This window comes from Sitophilus oryzae, unplaced genomic scaffold (genome assembly GCF_002938485.1).
Source record: "Sitophilus oryzae breed Bouriz unplaced genomic scaffold, Soryzae_2.0 scaffold_499_pilon_pilon, whole genome shotgun sequence".
Classification (NCBI taxonomy): domain Eukaryota; kingdom Metazoa; phylum Arthropoda; class Insecta; order Coleoptera; family Curculionidae; genus Sitophilus; species Sitophilus oryzae.
This window is the reverse complement of record NW_022147083.1, coordinates 4,478,581-4,504,089: the sequence shown is the minus strand read 5'-3', so window position 1 is coordinate 4,504,089 and position 25,509 is coordinate 4,478,581. Positions and strand designations below refer to the sequence as shown.

Below are 25,509 nucleotides of genomic sequence, written 5' to 3'. Positions count from 1 at the left end.
CTTACCAGGTCTGTCCAAGGGATTCTAAACATTCTTCTAAGAGTCCACATTTCAAATGCCTCCAGTCTGTTTATCGAGGTTACTTTAAGAGTCCAGGCTTCGACACCATACAAGACGGACCAGACATAACATTTGGGGGGTGATGGGATTAAGGGTTTGATATTGTGATTCGATTCCGGCATACTTGGTGACGGGTTACAGGATGACGCCTAAACGTTTCGAACCGATGCCTTTAAATGGACAAAATATCAGAATTTTCCTTAATTTAAAATTTATTTCATCTTACTGTTCCACGGACCAACTTATCCACAAAGGCGTCATTGTATCAAGCGTCTTCAAACTATAATACTCTTTTACTATCTTCCGATGAATGTTCCGATGAATATGTTTAACATTTCGGCATCAGCAAGTTTCAAGAATAAAATTAAGTGGTTGCTGTCTGGGGCATATGAGTGAGATCTATACAACTCCTTAGTTAAACTGCTGCCACCATTACAAGATTCGATCATCTGGTTTTTGGCGTATTAAAAACACGGAAATGGGACACTCTGTATATTCGATTTTTACTTTAGTTCCCCTGTAAATGAATTGAAATACTTCAATATTGGCATGAATATTTACAAAAATTTTGTTAGAAACCCAAAATAGAATAAAACATTTATATGTGTCCAATATTCTTGTAGACACTGTATAATTGTAGAGAGTATTTTTCCCCAAAAATATGAATACAAAATAAAAAAAAAACTTAAAAGTGACAATTTTTGTTGTTATTTTGTTGATTATGTTTAAGTTTAAGTTAAAAGACTATAAGACGAGGGGTATTTCGCAGGGGAATTTTGGTATACAACCTCTAGGAATTATTGGGGAATTAGTAGGGAATTAGTAGGGAATTAGAGGAATTAGTAGGGAATTAGAAGAATTAGTGGGGAATTAGTAGGGAATTAGAGGAATTAGTGGGGAATTAAAGGAATTTAGTTGGGAATTTGTTCTCCTATAGATGATAGTAACTGCATCGATACAAATACCTCATTGCAAAATTACGCAAAATCGATATCCAGAATGAGAATAATGTTCTATCTAAATGGAATAGAAAAAAATATCAATGGTGTGAGAGGGAGAGCCGAGCTAGAGAAAGATTGGTAGATGATCAAAGTTTAATCACGGATTACTTTTTCATCGCTGAAAAAGTGAGCGAAATAGTCATTAAAAACAGTGAACTAGCCAAGGAACTTTTGGAGAATATAAGTGAATTAGAAACTGACCAAAAGACTGATATACCGCGACTTCTCAAAACATTGCAAGATGTATCACTCAAAAATTCTACTTGCTCAATCAAAATAGGTAGGATGATGCTCCAAAAAAAATATTTTATATTGGAGGCAGGTTACTGTACGAAACACTACAATCAAATTTGACAAATAGCTTACCCTCAATTTTTACGCTAAGTAGATTCGTGGACGCTAAAAACGACGCCCTACAAGAAGATGAATTTGATTTCAAAGGCCTTCTAAAATTCCCAGTTGATAGAGGCTTACCAAAAATTGCCTGCAAAACTATTTAATTATAATTACCACTCGTATGACAGGCAAAATTGTATACGACAGCAGATCTAATAATGTGATTGGATTTATTTTGCCACTGAGTGAGAATTAGGAATTAGGAGAATTAGGGGAATTAGTTGGGGAATTAGAGGAATTAGTTGGGAATTAGGGGAATTAATGGGGAATTAGTATAAATTTTGGGAATTGGTGTACACATTTTATCCTGCGGTTTACCCCTCGCTATAAGATTATGGTTCAACAAAAAGAAATAATTATTAAGGCTAGTGCTAAACAAAAGTAAAACAAATATGTCGCGAAACCTCTAACGAGGGGTAGGGGACTCAAAACCTCACAATCTTTACTTTGAGTCCCCTTTTCTGCCCCTCGTTAGAGGATTTGCGATTCAGATGTACTTACACTGGGTTAGAGAACGTTTAGTTAAACAAATATGTCTCGTAAATATCGGCGTTTACCCAGATCACGGAATTACAAGATATTAAAAGAGGAAACATGGATATTTTTGTTGGAGTTATTGGATCCCTAAAATTTGGGTGCAGATACATTGGCCTTTTTATTTAAAAATAATATATTTTTTTGTTGCGATATTTTCGACAATAAGTCGTAAACTTTCGTTTTACCTATCTAAGAAAAATATTGTCTTCTTATTATTGTCTCTTAATTATGGGTGGATTGGAACCAAACTCGGCACGTGGATAGATGTATCCGAATGAAGTCCTCAGACGGATAGAGAGAGGGTCATTTTAATACACATTTTGTAAAAGAGAATTAAATTATTAATTAATCTTTAATTTATTATTCTTTCGACATTTCAAATTACATTTTTTCAAATATGTCCTTGAATTTCTTCAATTTAATAGCTGTTAGTAAGACGTTTCACTTCAAATATGCTCACATAGTGCACACACATTTTTTTTGTTTTAATTGACACAAAGTGATAACTCTAGTTGTTAAAATTCAACTAATTTGATAGCTATGTTTAAGTAACGTAAGACATATCATAGCCACCTAGATGTTATCAAATAATAAAGATCTACTGACACTAAAACATAAAAATGAAAATACCTACGAAAATATTTGTTTGAGGGGTAGGCAACCTTAATATTATTTTATAGATAGAGGCATGAATTCCCATTGAATATCGGAATAATTTACTGGGTTTTCCATTTAACATAGAACTGTAACTTGCTTTTAAAAGTGGCCAATATTCAATATTAACATTGTTTCACCCTGTATAACTTTTTGACTTATGTTGTAATTTGTTTTAAATTACAATAGTTATTTTACCTACATATTAGGCTGTAAAAAATGTAAATTCCAATTTAGGTAGCTTTTATTGAAACTTAAAATTTGTACTTTAGTTTTAGAAAATGTTAGATAATGTCAAAAACCTTACATCTTAGCAAAACATATTTTAATACCCTACATAATATTTCAAAAATTTTAACGGTTTTGCAAATATTCTGTTTTTATTACATTTATGGCTCTTTCAACTATAAAATACCAGACTGATATTGACACAAGATAGAGATTTTGAAATACTTTGAATATAAAAAATGGAAATGGGTATCCCTAACAGGGTGTGCCATTAAAAAATCATCCCAATCCACTCACACTTTTTTGAGCCATCCTGTAGAGGTTTTTTATTATGTTATTAATTATTTATAAATTCAATGCATTTTTTGTGTCTTTTTTGTTAATGAACTGGTGATAATTGTATGAATTCTGAAAAGCGATTGAATGTCCTATTTAACAAAATGCTCTAAAACATAATTTTAAAAAAATCTTTATTGCTCTCCAACGGACTTTTACACATCATGGTGTTATTCAATTTTAAAATGTAGTGCATGGCATACAAGAATTTCTATCAATTTTTCCATTTTAAACATATAAAATACTAAAAAGCAAATTAATAAAGTATTACAATAATTACAAAATTATTATTATTCTAATACATTATATTTAACACAATTCGGTGAATAGAAAAAAAATATATTGCTTCATCTAGTACTCATCACGGATGAAAGGGTGGTCTTTGTGATCATAAGCACTGAAAAAATGATAAACTAAATATTAAACATAAGCTCCGGGAATATAGGTTTTACTAGCATACTATTTATTAGGCTTTGATAGAGAATTTAATACATTTTCAAATTTTACGAATATGTAAATCTAGAAAACAAATATAAATTTCTTATGAAGTAATTTTATTGTTCTTCAAATGTTCTTCATTCAAAATAAATATTTTCCTTCAAAAATACAGGGTGAGTTTCCTACGCTGTTATCTATGGGTATCTCGGAAACTACTGGAGATAGAGAGTCGGTTAAAAGGGCAAAGAATTGCTGTTTTGTGGGGTCATAAATATGCGCTGTTCAGATTTTTGAAAAACTTCATGGCTTACTAGATATTTCGAAAAAAACAAATTTCGATTATTTTAAAAATTGCCCCAATTCCATTATAATCTATTTTAGACAAAACGTTTTCAGATAAAAGTTGTAGATAATCACATCCTTAATGAAATTGTGTCCACCGTTATTTTCTAAAGCCTGTCATTTTTGAGATATGACACAAATACGTGTTTTTTTAAATGTAAGCCATAGTTGGCCATGACTTTATAAAAAGCGCCATTTTTTAAGCTTTTTAGAGATATAAGCTATAATATGTTTTCTTGGAAAAATTACTGAGTTGTAGCCAATTCTTATAATTTTTAAACAATTTCACTTAGTTAGCCATGGAAACAAGTTCAATCGCCGTTGCTCTCAGAAATGTGAAGCTGTCACATCCAAGCTTTGTAAATTAAAATAAACAAAAATTGTAAATATGAATTTTTCAAGTGAAGAAAAGCACGTAGATACTCGCGCATCAATAGAGTGGTTCCAACATGACTTTCATTACAACCCCCCCCATAATGAAAGAAATGTTAAAAATTAAATTATTTATATCATAATAATGCAAACTCAGGGATAGGAAGAGGTGGACCAATTACATGGGCCTCCTCGATCACCTGACCTATCCATTTTAGATTTTTTTATGCGGTATGGTTAACAATAAGGTTTACAAAAAAACTTATGAATTAAGAGGGGCACTCGTTGTGGCGCTACGAGAGAAGCTTAATTAAGTCGATCGGTCCTTCTGTGTGAAAGGTAGTAATCAAATACGTTTAAATAAAAATTTTCTTTATTTTAAACGTATTTGGTAGTAATTCACTTTTAAAAGATGCAACTCAAAACAATGGCGGCTTTTTTGAACATTTTCTAAAATAACTTAAAATACCTATATGTAGTAATATTATTTTTTTAAGTTTTAGTTTGTGTAATGTAAATTGTATAGAACCGTTTAATAATATATTCTGACTTTTTATAAGTTATAAATCATAAAGAAGAAGAATACCATGCAATCTAAGTGAAATTAGTCTAGAAAGATAAGAATTGGCTATAAATAAATTTAGCTTTTCAAACATGTCTTAAAACCCGTTCTCTAAAAAACGTAACATTCACCGGTCATTGTATCCTCGAAAATGGCCAAGAAAAGTTGAACCAATAATCCTACACGCTTTTCTTTATTTGAAAAATTCGTATTTACAATTTTTGTTTATTTTAATTTACAAAGTTTGGATGTGACAGCTTTACATTTCTGAGAGCAAAGATGATTAAACTTGTTTCTATGGCTAACTAAGTGAAATTGTTTAAAAATTATAAGAATTGGCTATAACGATTTTTCGAAAAAAAACATATTATAGCTTATATCGCTGAAAAGCTTAAAAAATGGCGGTTTTTATGTCATGGCCAGGTATGGTTTCCATTTAAAAAAAACATATGTTTGTGTCATATCTCAAAAATGACAGGCTTTAGAAAAAAACGGAGGACACAATTTCATTAAGGATGTGATTATCTACAACTTTTATCTGAAAGCTTTTTGTCTAAAATAGCTTATAATGGAATTAGGGACAATTTTTAAAATAGCCAAATTTTTTTTTCGAAAAAACTAGTAAGCCATGAACTTTTTCAAAAATCTGAAAGGCGCATATGACCTCACAAAAGTGCAATTCTTTCCCCATTTGACCGACCCTCTATTCTATCTTCAGTAGTTTCCGAGATACCCATAGGGAACGTCGTAGGAAACTCACCCTGTATAAGTAGTAATAAGTACTATATTTCTATAAATCTTCTAATTAGTCTTTAACCTAATTCAAACAGTTAAAGTCAATTCCTTATTCCAATTAACCTAATTCAAATAGTTTTACTAGCTTAGCTTTTCATAGAATATATTTTTAGATTTCTAAGTGTTTTGTTTCAATGGCTGTATTTTCAGAATATAGAAATAATAATATAATAAATATAATAGAAAAACTAATAACAAAGAATCTCCAAAATTGTTTGATTATATTTGAAAATTCTAAATTATTTTATATTTAATTAAAGGTATGATAAAAATACTGTTTATACCGTTCATACTTACTCATTATATGGACAAATTCTTCCATTGCAATCAAATGTGTTCAATTGAGCAATATCTTCTTCAGACAACTGGAAATCCCAGATATCGAAATTCTGTTGGATTCTGGATTTTGTCACTGACTTGGGAATAACAATTAGACCTCTTTGAATACCATACCTAAAAATAGAGTACGGTTTAATAATGTATTAATGGTAAGATTAATATACAAGTCATAATAAATATGGATGTGTAATAATTTCCTAAAATTTGTGTATGTGAACGAATTTAGAAGATGAAAAAAATGGCATAAAACTAATAGACCTGTGAACAACATAAAATGAAAATACTAAATGGTTATTCAAACCACAAAAATGTCCATAAATACACATGGCACCAGGACACCAGACGCCTTAAATCTATATTAGATTATATTATTATAAAACAAGACACCAAATGGAACGCTAAAGATACGATAGTATACAGGGTGCTACATATTCGAGGTACGAGCATTGGTATCTCGGAAACCGTAATAGATACGAAGATGATTAAATTGGGGCAAAGTTGCGCCTTGGGATGCTCACCAAGATGCCATCAAAAAAGTTTTAAAAATTTCAAGGATTGCTGAGTTTTTTCTAAAAAACGGATTTTTTTTGAAAATCAATTTTATTTTGTCCTGTCGTTACTTTTTAGAAAATCAAAAAACTAATTCCACATTTTCATAGCCACTTTATTAGGGCTATCTGATAGTATTTTTCAAGTTAGCTGATAATTTGTGAGATACAGAGGCCAGCTTATATTTTTTTAAATGCGGACCTGCATTTTTCATATCAAGTTTTGAAAGAACTCGGACTCCTGAGTACAATGATATACCACACTTTTTTATACTTTTTTTTGTTTTGGCTACTTGTTTTTGTACTTTAACAGCAACAAAACTATTTAATTATTATTTAAAATAATTTCAAGTCCGACTCTGGTTTTTTAAATTATTTAACCTGCTTATATTCATCGCAACAATATTGATCAGCGCTAATTATTAACATCGAATAATAAAATCAAGACAAGATTCAAATAAATAATATCCAGGTTAGTAATTAAAAGATATTATTTTAACTCTTTTATTGTGAATTTGAAATCTCAGTGTACGATCTAATAATTTGCATAATATTAATCGGCGTTATTATAAATAAATTATCTTCTTCTAACTAGTTTCTAGTGCTCTACATGTTCGAAACTTATTTTTTATTATTTTATTGGATTTGATTTTCCGTATTCAATGTTTTACCCCACGTCATTATTAAGTTTGAAAGCTTATCAATATTGTAACGATGAATAGATTAAATATTTAAAAAACAGAGCCGGACTTGAAATTAGTTTAATTAAATTGTGCTCAAATTTCCGAAACAAAAAAAATATTAAGTGTGGCATATCATTGTACTCAGGAGACCGAGTTCTTTCGTAACCTGTCATAAAAAATGCAGGTCAGTATTTAAAAAAATTAAGTTGGCCTCTGTATCTCACAAATTATCAGCTAATTTGAAAATCTAAAAATACTATTAGATAGATCTAATAAAGTGGCTATGAGAATGTACAATTAGTTTTTTCATTTTCTAAAAAGCAACGACAGAAAAAAATAAAATTAATTTTCAAAAAAATCAGTTTTTTTCAAAAAACTCAGCAATCCTTGAAATTTTTAAAACTTTTTTGATGGCATCTTGGTGAAGATACCAAAGCGCAACTTTGCCCCAATTTAACCATGTTTGTATCTATTACGGTTACTGAGATTCCAATGCTCGTACCTCGAATTTGTAGCACCCTGTATAGAGGGATTGAATGCGGCTCCGACCACTATTTTCTAATCTCGAAAATTTGGATTAAATCCAACATAAGTACATATACAGCGAATGACTCCATCCCAACCAGACTACCATCTCGAGAAGCAAGATAACTACAATCTTGATAGCTTATATGAATCTAGTACCAGAATCCTCTTCCAGAGTCGTCTAGATCAAAAACTAAATGATCAGTATCTTAAAATGCCAACAACTCAACTCTATCAACATATATTGGAATCTTTGCACATGGCTGCATGTGAAGCTCTTAGTTAGATTTAGTTAGAGTTAGATAAACAGAAGACTCATAAAAAACAAGCATATAATAAATGGCTGAGCACAAAGAATAATGATGACCACCTCGCAACTAGACAAAACTATAACAAACTAGAACAATATATATATATAATATATATATATATATATATATATATATATATATATATATATATATATATATATATATATATATATATATATATATATATATATATATATATATATATATATATATATATATATATATATATATATATATATATATATATATATATATATATATATATATATATATAAACACGATCGCTAACAACAAAAACGAGGCATGGGATAGGAAATGTAAAGAAGTTGACTGCGAGGTGGTCTGAAGCCTGGAATCTGATCCGAACGAAAAGAAACATCTCACAACACAAATATACAGCCGATACCTATAGAATAATGGAAAGAACACTACGTAACAGAACTAAAAGAAGACAGAGAAAATTATATTTTATACTCCCAGTATACTACAAGGAGAATACATAACCATCGACGAGGATCACATATAAAAAGACACTAAAATCAATGAAAAATAAAAAAGCGTCAGGACCAGAAGGATTACCAGCAGAATTATTAAAAAACGGATCATATAAATTAATACTGCACCTGAAAGAACTAATGAGAAGATATATAAAACGGTGAGCCAATACCACTAACTTGGAAAGAAGCGTGGATAACCACGATCGATAACACCAATCCACAAAAAGGGAAAAATATATGAATGCTCCAATTATATAGATGCATCTCGGTTACAAGTACTATGAGTAGACTATATGGAAAGATATTGCGAAATATAATTGAAAGGGAGTATGCACCATATGAGGTAGAAGAACAGGCATGGTTCCGTACGGTACGATCGTGTATGGACCATATATTTTCCTCTTTCTCTGGTCCACTCGACACTGTGGTCCATATAAATGAAAAAAAAAGTGGCAACAAATAGAGAGGTACATCTGGTCTTTGTTAACCTCACAAAAGCGTATGACACCGTTCCGATCCAAAAGCCCCCGAAAGTCCTCGAAAAATCCTCTATAAACAATAAAGCGATAGAAGCAGTTAAACAGCTATATAATGAGGCAACATCAAGAATAAAACTTGGTACGGCGCTATCTGTAGGTTTTCCTGTAACTAAAGGACTACGACAGGGTTGCTGCCTATCTCCGATGTTATTTAAAATCTATCTGAATGAAGCCCTAGAAAAATGGAGAAGATCGTGCAGAGGAATGGGGATACCACTTAATGACGAAACAACTTTATACAACCTTCATTTTGCAGATGATCAAGTGGTAGTGGCTCAAGATAAGGAGGACCTACAATTTATGACAACACGAATTTTAAATGAGTATGAAAAGTGGGGGTTGCTTGTAAGTACGTCGAAGACTAAGTACTTATGTATAGCCTAAGCAGCAGAAGTTTTATATCTGGATGGAAATATAGAGATAGGGTCATGCAGTAAATACACCTACCTTGGAACTCAGATAGATTATAACGGGCAAACAGAGAGCGAGATCGAGGAAAGAATACTGCAAAAACCATCGTGGCATAATGTCGGTTTCCAATATTCCATAGGTATTTCATACATGTCCTTATATAAAATAAAGTTTCTCATATGCAACTTTTTTATGTTTCTTTTATGCAACACACAATGTTTTGTTTATAAAATTAAAAGAAAATAATAAATTTGAATAAATAATATATTTGGCGACATAATTCTGGAATAAGCCGAACCGTTCCGAAATTATCAAAAGCTTTGGGTCGCGACCGTTGCAAGAATAGCGCCAAATAGTATTTATATTGTCCTTATGAACACTTTCCAATCTAAACTTGTTTCATTTATCTATGGATTAGCCTTAGCATCAAAAATAATACGTTTTTTTAAATTTAAACGAAGGAGACTGAACTATAAACTTAAACGAAGTCTAGACCTCAAACGGTTGCTAACCGCTTCGTTGAAACAAACATACAAAATTGTATATGTTTGTTTTGGGCATACAAAATTGTATGTTTGTTCGTCCAAAATATCAAGTTCGTGATTAAAATTAAATTATAAAAATTCTCACCTAATTACGACTTGAGCGGTTGTTTTACCATATTTATCGGCGATGGCTTTAATTTTGGGATCGTCCAGCAATTGAGGATCCTCAGGTTTTGCCCATGGTCTATCAGGGGAACCCAGGGGACTGTACGCTGTTACCACGATGTTTTTCGATTTACAGTAATCGATTAATTTTTGTTGGTTCAAATATGGGTGTACTTCAATCTAAGGAAAAATATAAAAATCATTGACAAAACTAACGTGAATGCATATTCAATCGAATACAAGTAGGGAAAGTCCTCAATTTCAGAAAGTTTTGTACCTAATGTAGGTATGTAGTCCTTTAAATTATTCAAAGAGGGAATGTTTTTGCGTTAAAAGTTTGTTTATGGTATTAAACGGAACATAATTCTACATACTTAATTATTAAAGCGAGACTAAGATAGACTTGTATTAAATATAGCTGTTTTTTTTTCAAAACTAATTTATATATTATAAAGATTCTAATTAACAAAATAAATTTTATTCTAGTCTGACTCATGATTATTGATCAATCTTGATCTACTATAGAAATTAGTATAAATTTGTTTATGTTAAAAATGATTTTCTTTAGCGTCTTGTGATACTGTTTTTTACATTTCTTGTTTATAAAAAAAAGAGAGCAGTTTATTTAATTTTAGTATTAGAAGTGTCATATTCTGCAGTTAAATAATATACAAAAAAGTTGGAGAACCTACCTAAAAAATTAAAAGACAATTAAATAAAGATATTATAAACATTTCAAAAATTTAGAATAGAGAGAGATGTAATTCCTTTAAATAGCCGATTACGCACGTTTGTATTTCTATATTGTAACAATTATGCGTTCCAAAGTGCATGTCTGGCCTGGATTTGGATGATTTCGAGCCACCGAACGCTACAAATCTCGCCGAAAAACAATTCGGATTGAACTCGACGCCCGACGCTCAGCGGACCCTAGCGCAACGCCAAACGTGACGCTGCCGCGCTGGCGCTGTCTGCCTGAACGGTCTAATTTAAGGTGAATTGATTCCATTTCGAAGCTGCGCGGACGCGACGCAAACGCGACGCTCTCAGCCTGAATGTAGCTTAAGTATTTGATATTGAAGAAAAACTCGGCACGTGTATACCGGGTGCGTCTCGAAAGTGGCTCACCCCTATAACTTTTTCTTTTTTTTCAGATAAAAAACGGATTTGGTATATTAGTATATCACATAAATTAGGATTGACGTATTCAATTGTTTTTGATGACTTCCTCTTTCACCGGAAATGACTACAACTTTTGATTTTTAAATAGCACCCTCGGTATTTTTTACTTTATTCGATAAAAAAATGACACTCTGAATAGAATGACATATCATATGTCAACTTTTGACATTTTCGCATATGGTTTATTTGAAATTATAACATGCGATTCATAACGACAATTTGACTTAAGTACCAAATGTGTGGTATTAAATTATTCGTAAAAAAATGATTTTTCCAAATATGTTAATGAGACACCCTCGTGATATGATTAAGAATGAGATATGATTAAAAATACGATTTAAGCATCTTTTATAACAGACTAGGACAAGACACTAAAAATATTAGACGATCAGATTTATTTTTCCAAGGCTTCTTGATTAAAAATTAGTGTTTTTAACACTCTAAATTGAAATCACAAAAAAATACAATGTGCTTTTGAGCGAATATGTCAAAAGTTGACATATGATATTGTCATTCGATTCAGAGTGTCATTTTCTAATGAATAAAGTAAAAAAATACCGAGGGTGCTATTTAAAAATCAAAAGTTGTAGTCATTTTCGGTGAAACAGGAAGTGAACGAAAACAATTGAATACGTCAATCAATTCTAATTTATGTCATGTACTAAGATACCAAATCTCGATTTTTATCGGACAAAATAACAAAGTTATAAGGGTGAGCCACTTTTGAGACGCACCCGGTAGAGGTACCTGAATTGACTGACCTCAGAATGGATCGGAGGTACCTCAGACGGACAGATTGTCAGCCGGACAGACAGAGAGAGGAAGTAAGAAGAAGTTTCACTTCAAATATGCGCACATGGTGCACACACAATTTTTTTAAAAACGTTTTATAATATGATTTACCTGATTAGTCACTGGGGCAATAGTAGCGCTAGCCAATAACCTTTCGAGTTGCTTCTTGTTGAAATTTGAAACTCCAATAGATTTGGTGAGTCCTTTTTTAACTAACTCCTCCATTGCTTTCCATGTGTCTAAATAGTCAACATCGCTAAAAGCAGTTTTTCCACTCTCATCTACGGGAAATAGATCTCCTTCTTCCTAAAATATTCAAATACCTTAATTTTAATAAAACGAGTAAGAATAGGACGAATAGAGGAATGCAACATTTAACAGTTATTATTGCAAATAAATAATCCATTTGCTTCGAAAATGTTAGTCTTGTATGTATTTTTTAAGTCAGACTATAGTCTGGTATGGTCTCAGTTTTGGAAATTTTATTGCATATCCGTTGAGTAGTTGGCTTTGTTCATGTTTCTAAATACAGAGACTTTAATAATACAAACAAAACCTCTAATGTTTTAATAAAAAAAAGTTTTTCAATAATGACGGCAAATGTAGCCTTACGCCCTGGGAAGGGTTTTATTTGTTTTTGATTCAAACAATCGATTTATCTTATTTTATTATGCAGAAGACTGTTGTCAACCTAATAATTGGATTTAAACTAAGAAACAATGTAATTTTAACTTGAGTTTAACAAGATTTATTAAATAAATTAAATAATTCAGGTACCTTAAGCGCGAAAGGCCAGTGAATCAAATATAAGTCTAAATAATCGAGACCTAGATGTTTCAATGTAGTTCTTATAGCTGGTTCTACTATATCTGGTCTGTGCATTGTGTTCCATAATTTACTGAAATAAAAAAATGTAATATCTATAATTATAGTTTAATACGACAAACTTTTTTAGAATTGAATTGAAAAATTATATAATGATATACCGCATGATCGAAAAAAAAACGGCTTCCAGTTAGCTTGGAAATGACGATCGTTGACATTCCCCATTTAATTTTACATATGAAATGACAGCGATCTTCATTTCGTAGCAATTGCTGATACCGCTTTTTTTCGATCATACGGTATTCTCTGAACGGTTAATGTTAGATATAGAGTATTTGGTATCAAAATTTGTAAAATTTGACATAGAATTTAAGTACCTATATAATAAAATATGGGGGTGTCCATTTAAAATAAGAAAGTTACTATCAAACAAAATAATTGTTTAATTTTTATCTCTCCAAATAAAACTTATGCTTAAAAAAAAATTGTGTTAAAGCTTGATAATATAGATAAATTTTATGTAAGGTAAATGAAACAAACATCACCTTGCATTATTGTTTTTCTTTTACTATTTTTACAGTGGATTTAATATTTTTACAGTATACTACTTGAATCCCCAGCGGGAAATTTAAATTCCGGTTAGTCGGCCTGGCGCCGAATATGTCCATGGTTGGCAACAATTAATTTAAAAATGGCGCTCTAGATTACGTAACTAAAAGTGTACTTGGTATCGCTTCTGTATCAAGTACTGAATATATAGGCAGGGCACTGGAACATTGATTAGGGGGGACAACAATTAATGATCACAAAATCACCAACCTCAGATTCTTAGACGATACGGTACTTCTAGCGGGAAACGAAGAATTAGTGCAGCTTCTATTGGTTGGAGACTTGGACTTGAAATTAATCGCTCCAAAACAAAAATTATGATTATCGACAGGCAAAACAACAACAAACCTGATGTAGTGAGCATTGGTCCTTTTTAGGTTGTCAGTCAGCATATATATCTTGGGTCACTTATAAACAACACAGGATCAATAGAAGGGGAAATAAAAAGAAGATGTGAAATGACAAGGGTAGCGGTGCGAAAACTCTCAAAGATATTGCGGGACAAACACATACCAAAACACTTAAAAAGAGGCTTCTTCTTATCACGCCCTCTACTGCTGAAGGTTGGCGATCCAAATGGCAATTGTGGCTCTGGAAACTGCAGCCCGGAAGATTTCCGCAGACGAGCGTTTAAACCATCTCCTTAAATGTTTTAGCTGTGAGTTCTGGCGTCTTCCTACTGATCTTTTCCTTTGCACTTTGCCCTCTATTATCAGGTGCAGTATTTCGTATCTATCACCTCTCATCACATGACCCAGGTATTGCATTTTTCTTTCCTTGATGGTGTTCAGTATGTCTCTTTTAAGTACTTCATCGTTGGTGATCCTTTGTACCCATGAGATTCGCAGCATCCGTCTGTACACATACATTTCGAAGGCTTCTATTCTCTTTTCGGTCTGTGAATTTAGTGTCCAGCTCTCACATCCGTAGAGTAACACAGAGAAGTCGTAGAATCTGGCTATTCGAATTCTGTGTTCCGCACTGAGTTCTCGTCTTGTAAAAAATGATTTCATACTCACGAAGATTTTTCTCGCTTGCTCAATTCTTAAAAATATTTGTCCCTTGACACGCAGGTGTGCCTTTATTGGAGTCTTACAAAAGACCAACAGTTTGGTCTTGGAGACATTGAGATGAAGTCCAAACATCTTACTATAATAGAAGGGGAAATAATATAGGGAAGGGGAAATAAGGATATAGTGGACTACGGAATCTATGATGCTTTGCAGTTCTTGTATATAGTTGGGTTAAAAAAAGAGGCTTGCTCACTGCCTAATGTTTCCTATATTAATGTACGGCTCCGAGTCTTGTACGATGGGACAGTCAGAAATGAAAAAAAAATTGACGTAACTGAGATATACCGTTGGCGACGAATGCTCAGAATTTCCTGGACTGCCCGGCTAACCAATGAATCAATAACCCAAGAATTTAACATCACAGAACTCAACTTTTATAGGATCACGTATACTTAAATATTTCGGTCACGTAAAGAGCAGAGATACTGACTGTATGGAAAGCCTCATTATAGAGGGCAAGGTTTCAGGAAAAAGACCAAGAGGCCCCTCCGATGGATAGACCAGCTATCACACGCTGGTACATCGAGCACAAGACAAGAAATTATGGAGACAAACTACGCACATCACTTGACCACTACATTCTTCTTGTAGGAATAAAGACAGAAAGTGAAAGAAATATATTAAGTACTAATATTAACAAATAATAACTCAGACTGCTGGAAGATACACACAAAACGTACCAGAAACTGAGCATATTTTGTTTATTGCTAATTTATTATAATTTTACTTAAAAATGTTTCGTATATAAAGTCCTTTCTTGATGAAAGATATTGAATTCTTCATATACCTGGTAATGTAAATTTCTTCCCTCTTCACGGTCCCATCTCCTATTTTAGCCTTTAAAGCTTCTCCAACTTCCAGTTCGTTACCATAAACGTGAGCACAATCGATGTGACGATAGCCTATGTCTATGGCGTCTTTGACAGCTTGTGTTACTTCACCAGGTTTAGACTGTAAAATAAGTCGTCAATATTAAATAAGTTATAGGATCATCATTACTAGAGAGTACAACAGGTGTAGCAATAAAATAATTGCATGCAGCCTCACACCCATTTTTATATGAGCTAAACTGTAACAAAATAATATGTGATTGTTATACTATTTTTATTAAAGTTTTGATCTGCCTGTATATTAATTTAAAAAAATCAATGGAAAAATCAATATGTCTCTGCTAGAAATATTTCCACGTGAATCAAGGTTTGATGTAAATCTACACATGGATCAGTATATAAAAACTAGATATAAATGACCTATAAAGAATAAATAATTCATTGTCTGAATAAACCTCATACCAGGGAAAAGGGAAATAGAATTGAAAAATAGTGCCAGATATTTTTGATGCACAACAATTTTATGCCCTGACAACACAATAATTGATGAATTACAACATAATAATTGATGAATTTTTAGCAACAACGATTTTATTTCGAGTTTATTGTTTTGGGAAAAGCTAATAATCTATCTATACATTTTGTATTTTCATAATTTAATATCTTTTGAAGCAAATTATATCCATATTTAATATTTATCACTCTTAAATAAAGGATAGTGTATATAGAAGATAATTTGTAAGTAGATAATACAATACAAGATCAAAATAAAGAAATACATTTTTGTTCAAAAATTATTTAGTTTAACCATCTTAACTGAGCTATCAGAACACAATAAAACAATAAAATTAGGGGCTTTAAAGTTAAAGTTAGGAGAATTAAGAATTATAGGGAAATTGTACTTGGTATATTGATGTATGGTAAAAAAAAGAGCTGATGCTAGTACTAGTATACTTTGTACATTAATTTCAAATTAAAGTTTATATTAAAAATTTCAAAGCAAACACATAATACTCGTGGCATGTCATTTAATATGTCAATATACCGTATGATCGAAAAAAAACGGAGTCCAGTTGGCTTGGAAATGAACATCAATGACATTCCCCATTTAATTTTACATACAAAATGACAGCGATCTTCATTTCATAGCCATCGCTGACGCCGTTTTTATTCGATCATACTGTACGTTTTGACCAAATAATTGGTAGGTTGGCGAACAAAGACGTTTCTAGAGATGTATGGTTAGCAATTATGGAAATTTCCTGATGGTTTACATCATTCATTTTGTGTGGCGCTTATCGTCAATTTACACATGTATAGTTGTGGTTGTTCAATATAGTGCCTAGTACAATTGCTATTTTTTAATAGTTAATCCTCGAATAAATAAAAAAACGAATATTTTTACAATACATTGGTAATGCCATCAATAAGGATACATATCTTAATATATGACTGAGTATATGAGTAATTATATAAAGGGAAATTAAAACAACTTTCGTTGCACGTCATCAGTGACCCCATGCGTCGTTTTATGGAGTTTGCTGGTGGTCGTATTATGATGTTCAACCAAAGTTATTTTAATTTTCTTATAGTTATGGTTACAGTATTATTTATTAGACAGCGACACTTATAGTATTTCATAATTCCAAAATCAAAATAAAAATCTTTTATATCTAATTTCATATACCTATATCTTTAGTGATGTATTTTTATAAATTTTTAAAATACATATATTAACATCGAACTACATATATCAGAACTGTATAAGCGCAAAGTAGTATCATGAAATATTGGTAATCTTTTTCATTTATTTTGTGCTTTAATTTAACTTTTAATGTAAGGCATTGTGCATTGTGAAAATAATATTCTTTTGTATATTATAATGTAAGTGGAGTGATAAGTAGAGGGTTTTGGAAAAATTCCATATTTTCGCCAACTAGATTACATAGCTTGATGTGACAATAATAAAACATTTTTTGAAAATCATATTTCGGAAAAATATTATTTTTTCTTAAAAAGAGACAAAAATGTAGATAGTAAAAACCAGAAGACCATTTTACGAAAAAAAATTGGCGCCGGGACGCACGTATAGCCGCCCATACTAAAATATCTTAAAAGTTGAAAAAAAAAAGTTGGTAGGCAGTTCTTTTAGTTTCAAAGTAAAGGAATTTTTCCAATTTTTTTATATCTCAAAAACTGCGACTTTGACTGATTTTGTTGTCATTACAAATTTTGTTGCAAATATTATTCCTAATCTTAAATTGAAAACCGCGTTTCGCTAGCTACTGTAATTTTGGAGTTACGATTTTTTAAAATTTTTAACCCCCTCCCATACCCCCTTACCAACCCCCACCCTCACCAAAAACTAATGGCCAGATTCTCAGGTGCCACAGTATTTTTGTGCCAAATTTGGTTAAAATCGGTTTAGCGGTTTTTGAGTTATCGTGTGTTTCAGACGGACAGACGGACAGACAGGCAGACAGACAGACACTAAATAACTCATTTTGAGTGAAATTAAAAAACTTTTTTTTGTCGATCTTAACAGCCTATCATACCTGTTGGTATGATCGGCTAAAAATCCGTCAATCGGTCGTTGGTAGAGTTGGAAAATATTTACACTAAAATTGACGTAGGGGTGGGGGTCGTTTTAGCCCTTCCCGTACGTTGTCTTGATTTTTGTGAAAGTGAAATGTTAAATATTTAGCAAAACATAAGCACCCCAAATCTCATTCAAATATCTTAAAAAATATGTTTATTTTTTTTTAAATAACCCGGCTTCTAACTAAAAAAGTAAATTGTGTCCAATGAACTTATTTTGATTCCAAAAAACGTAGTAGTAGTAGTATGTCCACGGAATATTTAGACACCCTATATATCTAAATTAAAATTTCAGCGTATAAAAGGCACGGCGTGAATGATTGCAAACATCATTATTTAATTGTGGGTAATGTTTAATAAGAATTTTGGTTTAACAGAATGTTTTGAATAATAGTTTGCAAATCTCACAACGCGCAGGTGACGATCAGTATACCTATTCTAATCTTAAGACCATTGTTAATGGTGATACCAACATAAGTATGATTAATCCCAATGGAATGATCAAACCCAGACACAATAAAATAAAAATCGGCGATACAATTTATGACATAATTAGAATAGTCAAACCTAACCGGTTGCTAACCTCGATATTTTCGGTGTAGCATTTTAACATTTGAAATCATAGAAAAAAAATAAGAAATTAAATTAATTTCCTTTTATTTTCATCTTGTTACATTTATTTTCATCTATATTAAAATCAAAAATTCCTTGTTTTATCAGTTGCAAATTAACCCAATATAAAAAAATCAATAGTAAACTAAACTAAATAAAACCAAGCCGAGGCACACCAAACCAAGACAAACCAATTTAAATTAAGTTAAATTAGGTCCAGTTATGCTAGGCTTCTCTATTATTTTTCGTGACCGTGACAGCTGCAATACATTGAATCAGATTTAATAATGAACTCGCATCGTTAAATACAAGAAATTTAAAAAAAATAATACTTATATTGACTAAACCAAACTTTTCAGAATTACTTTTAATCTTTATTTAGCTATTTTATTTAAAAAATTACATTATTTAGGGTTATTTTCTAGTGCAAGAATATTTATATGCACCTATTTTCTGCTAACGCGTATTCGTTATAGCATTTTATACTATCCTCATACTACTATAAGAAAACAGGGTCGGTCAGAAAGTTGTGGCACATCAAAAATATATTTTTTACATGCAGCCCCCTGTATATTATTGCATATTTCAATTCTTCCTTCAATTTTAAGCAATAATCGTAATACACATATTATAGTATACCTAAATTCAACCATTTTCGAAGTTTTGATTTTGATGATTTTTTTGTTATTTGATTTGTTTGTTTGATTTGACTTGATTTAATCTCATTTTAACATTGAAAATGTTTCTGTTATCCTATATAAGGGAGCCCAAATCGAATTAAAATGCTACATTTGCCACACCATGACGTCATATATACAAGGGTATAGGAAATCTCGGCGCAGCGGCGGCAGTCGGCCAGCGCGCGCAAAAACCATTACATCGCTAATTGTTTATTGATATATCTTTATTAGTTTAAAAGCAAAAATATGGGGTTTGCTTTGATACCTTGTCAAGACATGAGCGAAACTTTTAAATTGTTTCTTTTTTTCATTTAGGCCTTCGTTTTTCGTTAAATGAAAGTTATATTAAAAAAAAATCTCTATTTTTAAACCAAATTTTCGCATGATTGAAATGATTATTCATGTTTAAAGTTTTTTTTTGGTCATAAGCGCTAATGGAAATGTTTTTTTGTAAATAATTATAAAAAATTACTCCCTACGAAGACTTTATTCTGTACTGGATCAAAAAATAAGTATTTGTTTTCTCTATACGGTGGTATTAATATATCGATTTTTGATGATAGTGCCTTTTTACCCTGTTTAATTTTGTACTACTTTCGGAATAAGGGTCCCCATATCATGTACTGTGATGTACTGTACTTCCATCCCTGAAAAATTCAGCTTGTGACACCGAAGTGAGAGGTAACGTCAAAATAAGCTTTAATCTACCTACATCATCATAGGTAGGTGTAGGTACTCTAGGTAAATTCTACCTAGACAGTAGCTGAACTAGCTGACAGTAGTAATTAATTTGTTATCCGATAAGTAGTTGTCATTATATAAGTTTAATCGTCTTATACCTCCTATAACGGTAGGTTTTGGATTTTTCCTGATTGGTTTGTTAAACAAAAATATACTGGGCATATAAATGTCTGTTACAGGTTAATTCGTTAAAGAAATATGTTACACACATATTATTTTAATAATAATAGTATAATAGTAATGGCTATATTATGTTATAACACATTATTGAATTAACAATTGAAAACAGTATTGAATGTACTTATTTTAACCAATGCATTGTTTTGTTTTTTTAATCTCACAAATAAGAAATATTTTATAGTTTTTATTATAAAAAACAGTGATTATACAATTTATTTACACCCCTTACACTGTTTTCTGTAAGGGGTGTAACCAGGAGTATATTTCGTAACCTTTTACGATATAAGAGGGCACAAAGTGTTTTATTACTTAATGCTTAAAATTTAATAATATATTTGTACATAAAATAAAATAGACTAGAAAGTCAATTAATTAATATTGACGTAATTACTAAATAAGTACAAGATTTTTTTTCTAATTATTTTAGTGTATTTTTAGTCACCGAATTATAAAGGAGAGATATCCAACCATTGCATTATTTTACTCACAAATAAATGTTTTATGGTTTTTATTATAAAACAACGATTAATTTATTATACACCCCTTAACCCAAACACTCCAAGGAGGATATTTCGTGACCCCGTATTTAAAGTGGACAAGGTTTATTAGTCAATGTTTTAATTACCCAGCGTCTTTAATAAAAATCTAATGTAATTTTTCATAGAAATGATCTGACATGAAAAGCAAATTTTATCAAAAAACTTTTTGATTATCTACAAGGAGTAAACCGCTGACAAATGTCTGTATACTAATGCCAAAGTAATGCCAAAAATACAAATTAAATACCAAAATTTCTCATATAATGCCCCACTAATGCCAAGCTGATTCCAATATAATACCACTAATACCACGAATAATATGTAACACATTTGTTTCACGAATTAACCTGTAACAATACTGGTAGGTACGTGCACAGATTTTTTCCTAGGTAACTTAAAAGTCGTTAAAAAGTCTAATTATATTTAAAGAAGATATAATTCCAACAAATTACATTATAAGGCCAATAATGCACAAGTAATACCATTAAAATTTTAGCGTTTTTAACTTGTGTAACATATTTCTTTAACGAATTAACCTGTAACAATAGTGGTAGGTACGCGCACAGATTTTTTCGCTAGGTAACTTATTAAGTCGTTAAACAGGCCTATAAAAGCTATAACAACATAGGTAACTAATATTTATAATTTAATTCGAGTTTTAATCTCAAATAATAAATGTTTTTACTGGTGTATTTCTGAAGTGTTCATTATTAAAAGTAGATATTCTTCAAGTTATGCGAAGTAATAAGTAATGTTTCCGGTGAGACCGCGTATATGTCACCGGATTCTGGTTAGTATAAAGACTTTTTCTATAGAAAGAGTTTTTTCTATATTTTCCTTTCAAAATAAGACTAATTTCTTCTTATTCTTTTAAATATTACAGTGTTTCTTTTTCCTAAAATGTTATACTTAATTTTCGCTTAAAATTAAAAAATCACAAATGGAGGAAAATATACGTTATTGAATAAAGTTTATACAAATCACTTTACCATAACAAAAAAGTAAAAACATGTCATGGCGGAAGATATTCAGGTGGCATTTCACACATTTATCTATTAAAATCGAGATTAAAATAATAAACTTGCGTAACATGTTATACACGAGATAGAAAGTTTCAGAATCGATTAATACGCAATACGCTACGCAGTCAACTTATTCCTATGCGCGGATGAGCGTCTTCAAGACTCTTCCTTCGGCCAGGGTCACGACGCCGCCGAAGAGGAATCGGCCTACGTTTGGCTAAACAGGCTGGACACGGTGGAGTACGATATTGGCGAGTCTGAATATTATAAAAATTTGCAAAGTAAAATATGTTGGAAAAATAATTAGTCCATACATATATAAAAGCTCAAAGGGTTTTTTTGTTGCATCCATCCCGCCGAAAGCGCTTTACCAATCTTGATGATTCTTTTTTTAAATGAAAGGTATATATGTGTAGATTTGTTATGAAGTATTTTTATAGTGCTTAATGGCTATTTCTTTGTGTAAAACGACTAAATACTAAAACATACCTGAAAACACCTACACACAATACCTCCAGAAATAAATTAGTTGTCATTGTCAGTGGTGTGTCAGTTAGATTATATATTACGTTTTTAGATATTTTAGAGTGAGTTGATGCCGCCAGCTTTAGATACATAAATATTAGCACAAAGGTTCGTTTAAACGACATTAGTGAATTAGCTACACAAAGCGATTTTAGGAAATTCATCCTCTTAGAGAGTAAAATTATCTCGGAACAGTTTGTTGTATGAAAATTCCTTACTATTTCGTCTAGAAGAATGAAATCCTACAAAAAGAATTAGAAGAAATTTTTGAAATTCATCAACCAAATGGGTAAAGTTAGTAAAAATTTATATAAAACTTGGTGACGTCTGGATTATACACATAAAAATTGGCACAAAGGTAAAGCGAATTTATGAAATTTATACCCTTAGGGAGTAAAATAGGGAATGAAAGTTTGCTGTACGAAAATGCAATACTATAACATTATAAACCAGACAGTATAAAATTTTATACAAGGGTTTATTTAGTGACATCATAAGGAAATATATCTTCCTCAATTATCCTTCAAAGAATAAAAAATAACCTATAAAGAGAGTATTAGTGCTCTTAATAAATAAAAAAAAGATGAAAAATAAAAAACATCTATATGTTCACTAGCTCTCTATAAAGAAGTAAAAAATCATTTAAATCAATGCATAAACGATTCGAGGTGTAACGCGAACGTAGTTGCGAGAAAAAGCTAGTAATTTATTAAATTATTTTATTTAACTCATTAATTTTCATTGAAAAGGAATTTTTGTAATTCGCCACTATATTAGTTAAAAACTAAGAAACTCATATCAAATTTAAGTTTTGCGATTTTGACTTATACTTTTTATAAAATCTGAACACATTTTAAAAGAAAAAAAGTTTTTGATAATATTTGTGTAGATTGACTACAAGTTGTATAACATAAATTTCTACGACCGGTCTACCTAGTAGTCTGCAGCATCGCCTTGTGGTGCAAACGTGGGCCTGTTAATCTGTGACGTGACGCACAACAGCCAAGAAAAACAGAAGCGTGGCTAAGAATTTAGTAATTTAAAAAAAGTCTTTTAGATACAGTAGTAGGTATTAAAAAGTTTTGTGTTTAAATGGGGTTTGCCTTTAAGAGGTAAAAAGTTATATCGTAAAGTGCAACTTTCCGTAAGAATTCTTTATCTGTCATTGATCATGATCTGTCATCATGTTAACCTGATGTTTTGTATGTTATTTTGTTTTTTTCGAGGTTTTTTTGCTTGCTTGTTTTACGGATAGGTGAGATCGCATAATTATTATTGATAATGTTATATTTAATGTTAACATTACTACTTTTTCAGTGAATCTTTAAATCTGTTGTTTTTTGTTAAGTTCGTTATTTAAACATATGTATGTATATATATACACTCATATTAACACTAATCATATTTTTACGTTTTTATTCATCATTTTCAATGCCCCCCGGTTGCATCTTTGTAAAGGACTGTGAATTTTTACATCTATAAAAACTAACTTGACAACTAATGTCAAATATTATTAAGTATCACAGTTTCTGCAGAATGACATCGTTAAATGAAACCAAACGCATCGAAATTTTATGGCTGATAGGGTGATATTTAATGCTGAGAGAGTGATATTTTCAAAAGTCAATAACTCTGAAACGGTTGGTTTGAGGTACATTGTTTGTATCTCGATTGTTGCTTAGAATTGAAATATACCGGGTGCGTCTCAAAAGTGGCTCACCCCTATAACTTTTTTATTTTTTTCAGATAAAAGCGATATTTAATATGTTAGCTTGACCGATTTATTATTTAGTATTTCGAGTCAAATTGTCGTTAAGAACCGTTGCAATTTCAAATAAACCATATGAAAAAATGCCAAAAGTTGACATATGATATGTCATTTTATTCGGAGTGTCATTTTCTATCGAATAAAGTAAAAAAATACCGAGGATACCATTTAAAAATAAAATCAAAAGTTGTAGTCATTTCCGGTAAAACCGGAAGTGACCGAAAACAATTGAATATGACAATCAATCCTAATTTATGTCATGTACTAACATACCAAATATTGTTGTTTTATCTGAAAAAAATAAAAAAGTTATAGGGGTGAGCCACTTTTGAGACGCACCCGGTATAATAATATATAGAGGGTTCCATTTAAAAAAAATGAAACGTTAGAATGCCACGACTTTATGATCGACCCTGTACGCGTAAATTTATTACTCGTCAATATACATAGGTACCTATATTAAAAACCTTATAACTTTTGTATTTAACTTTTTGCGGTACCTTGTATATTTTGTCTAATAATCCACCGTTCCGCACGACCCTGTAAAAATAAGTTAAAGACACAAATATTTCTATGTTAATATACATGTTAATATACAAGCCGTCTTCGTATAAAAAATGCACGATTTTTTTCATAAATTTCATTTTAGAGCTAAAAAAACTACGAGGTAACTCATCCTAAGTTCTAAAAAATAAACAAAATTTTGACGAACTATCCTGTTGCCAAAACTATAATTATCACACATCAAGTACACACACAATCTAAAATAGATTTAAAATAAAATAAAATTTTGTAATTAAAAATAATTTTTAAAACAGAGAAAAATCATACAACTGTGTTTTATCCTTATATTATTTAATGAAAACATGATTGTATATTTAGATCAGTTGGTAAAAGGAAGAAAATATAAGAAATCTAATCTAAAACTTACTTTCCATGTTCCTAAGCCAAATACAGGAAATTCCTGCCCATTGTTAAATTTAATTTTTGGTACTTTGCTAGCCATATTTATAACACGACTTATACTGCCCATTCACTCCGTATCAATGAAATAGGAAATAACGTACGCCTGTGCCGTGTCTAAATATGTAGAGTAACGATCCTGGGAGCCGAAATAGACAGGGCTGGACTAACAGGATTCTGAGGAAATATTATGCTGCAGGAAGTATCTCGTTGATACATAACAACTATTATTATAATATACAGGGTGTTTCAAAAAACATGGAGATTAAGATTGTAAAATTAAGATTTATTTTTCATATCAACATGGGCCCGATTCTGCTTTCTTTCGTAGCTACAGGGTGTTAAA

The 25,509-nt window shown here is 31.1% G+C and overlaps 1 protein-coding gene across 1 annotated transcript; it reads right to left on the bottom strand.

The window, feature by feature from the left end:
• Window positions 1-3,329: 3,329 nt before the first annotated feature.
• On the bottom strand, window positions 3,330-25,300 carry LOC115886860 (aldo-keto reductase family 1 member B1-like). The gene is made up of 7 exons (XM_030906165.1): window positions 25,132-25,300; window positions 15,493-15,656; window positions 12,976-13,096; window positions 12,310-12,504; window positions 10,205-10,404; window positions 6,019-6,174; window positions 3,330-3,609 (listed from the first exon to the last, which is right to left on the bottom strand). Exons 1-7 carry the CDS (start codon window positions 25,231-25,233, stop codon window positions 3,564-3,566), a joined length of 984 nt encoding a protein of 327 aa, XP_030762025.1. The 5' UTR covers window positions 25,234-25,300; the 3' UTR covers window positions 3,330-3,563.
• Window positions 25,301-25,509: the final 209 nt, after the last annotated feature.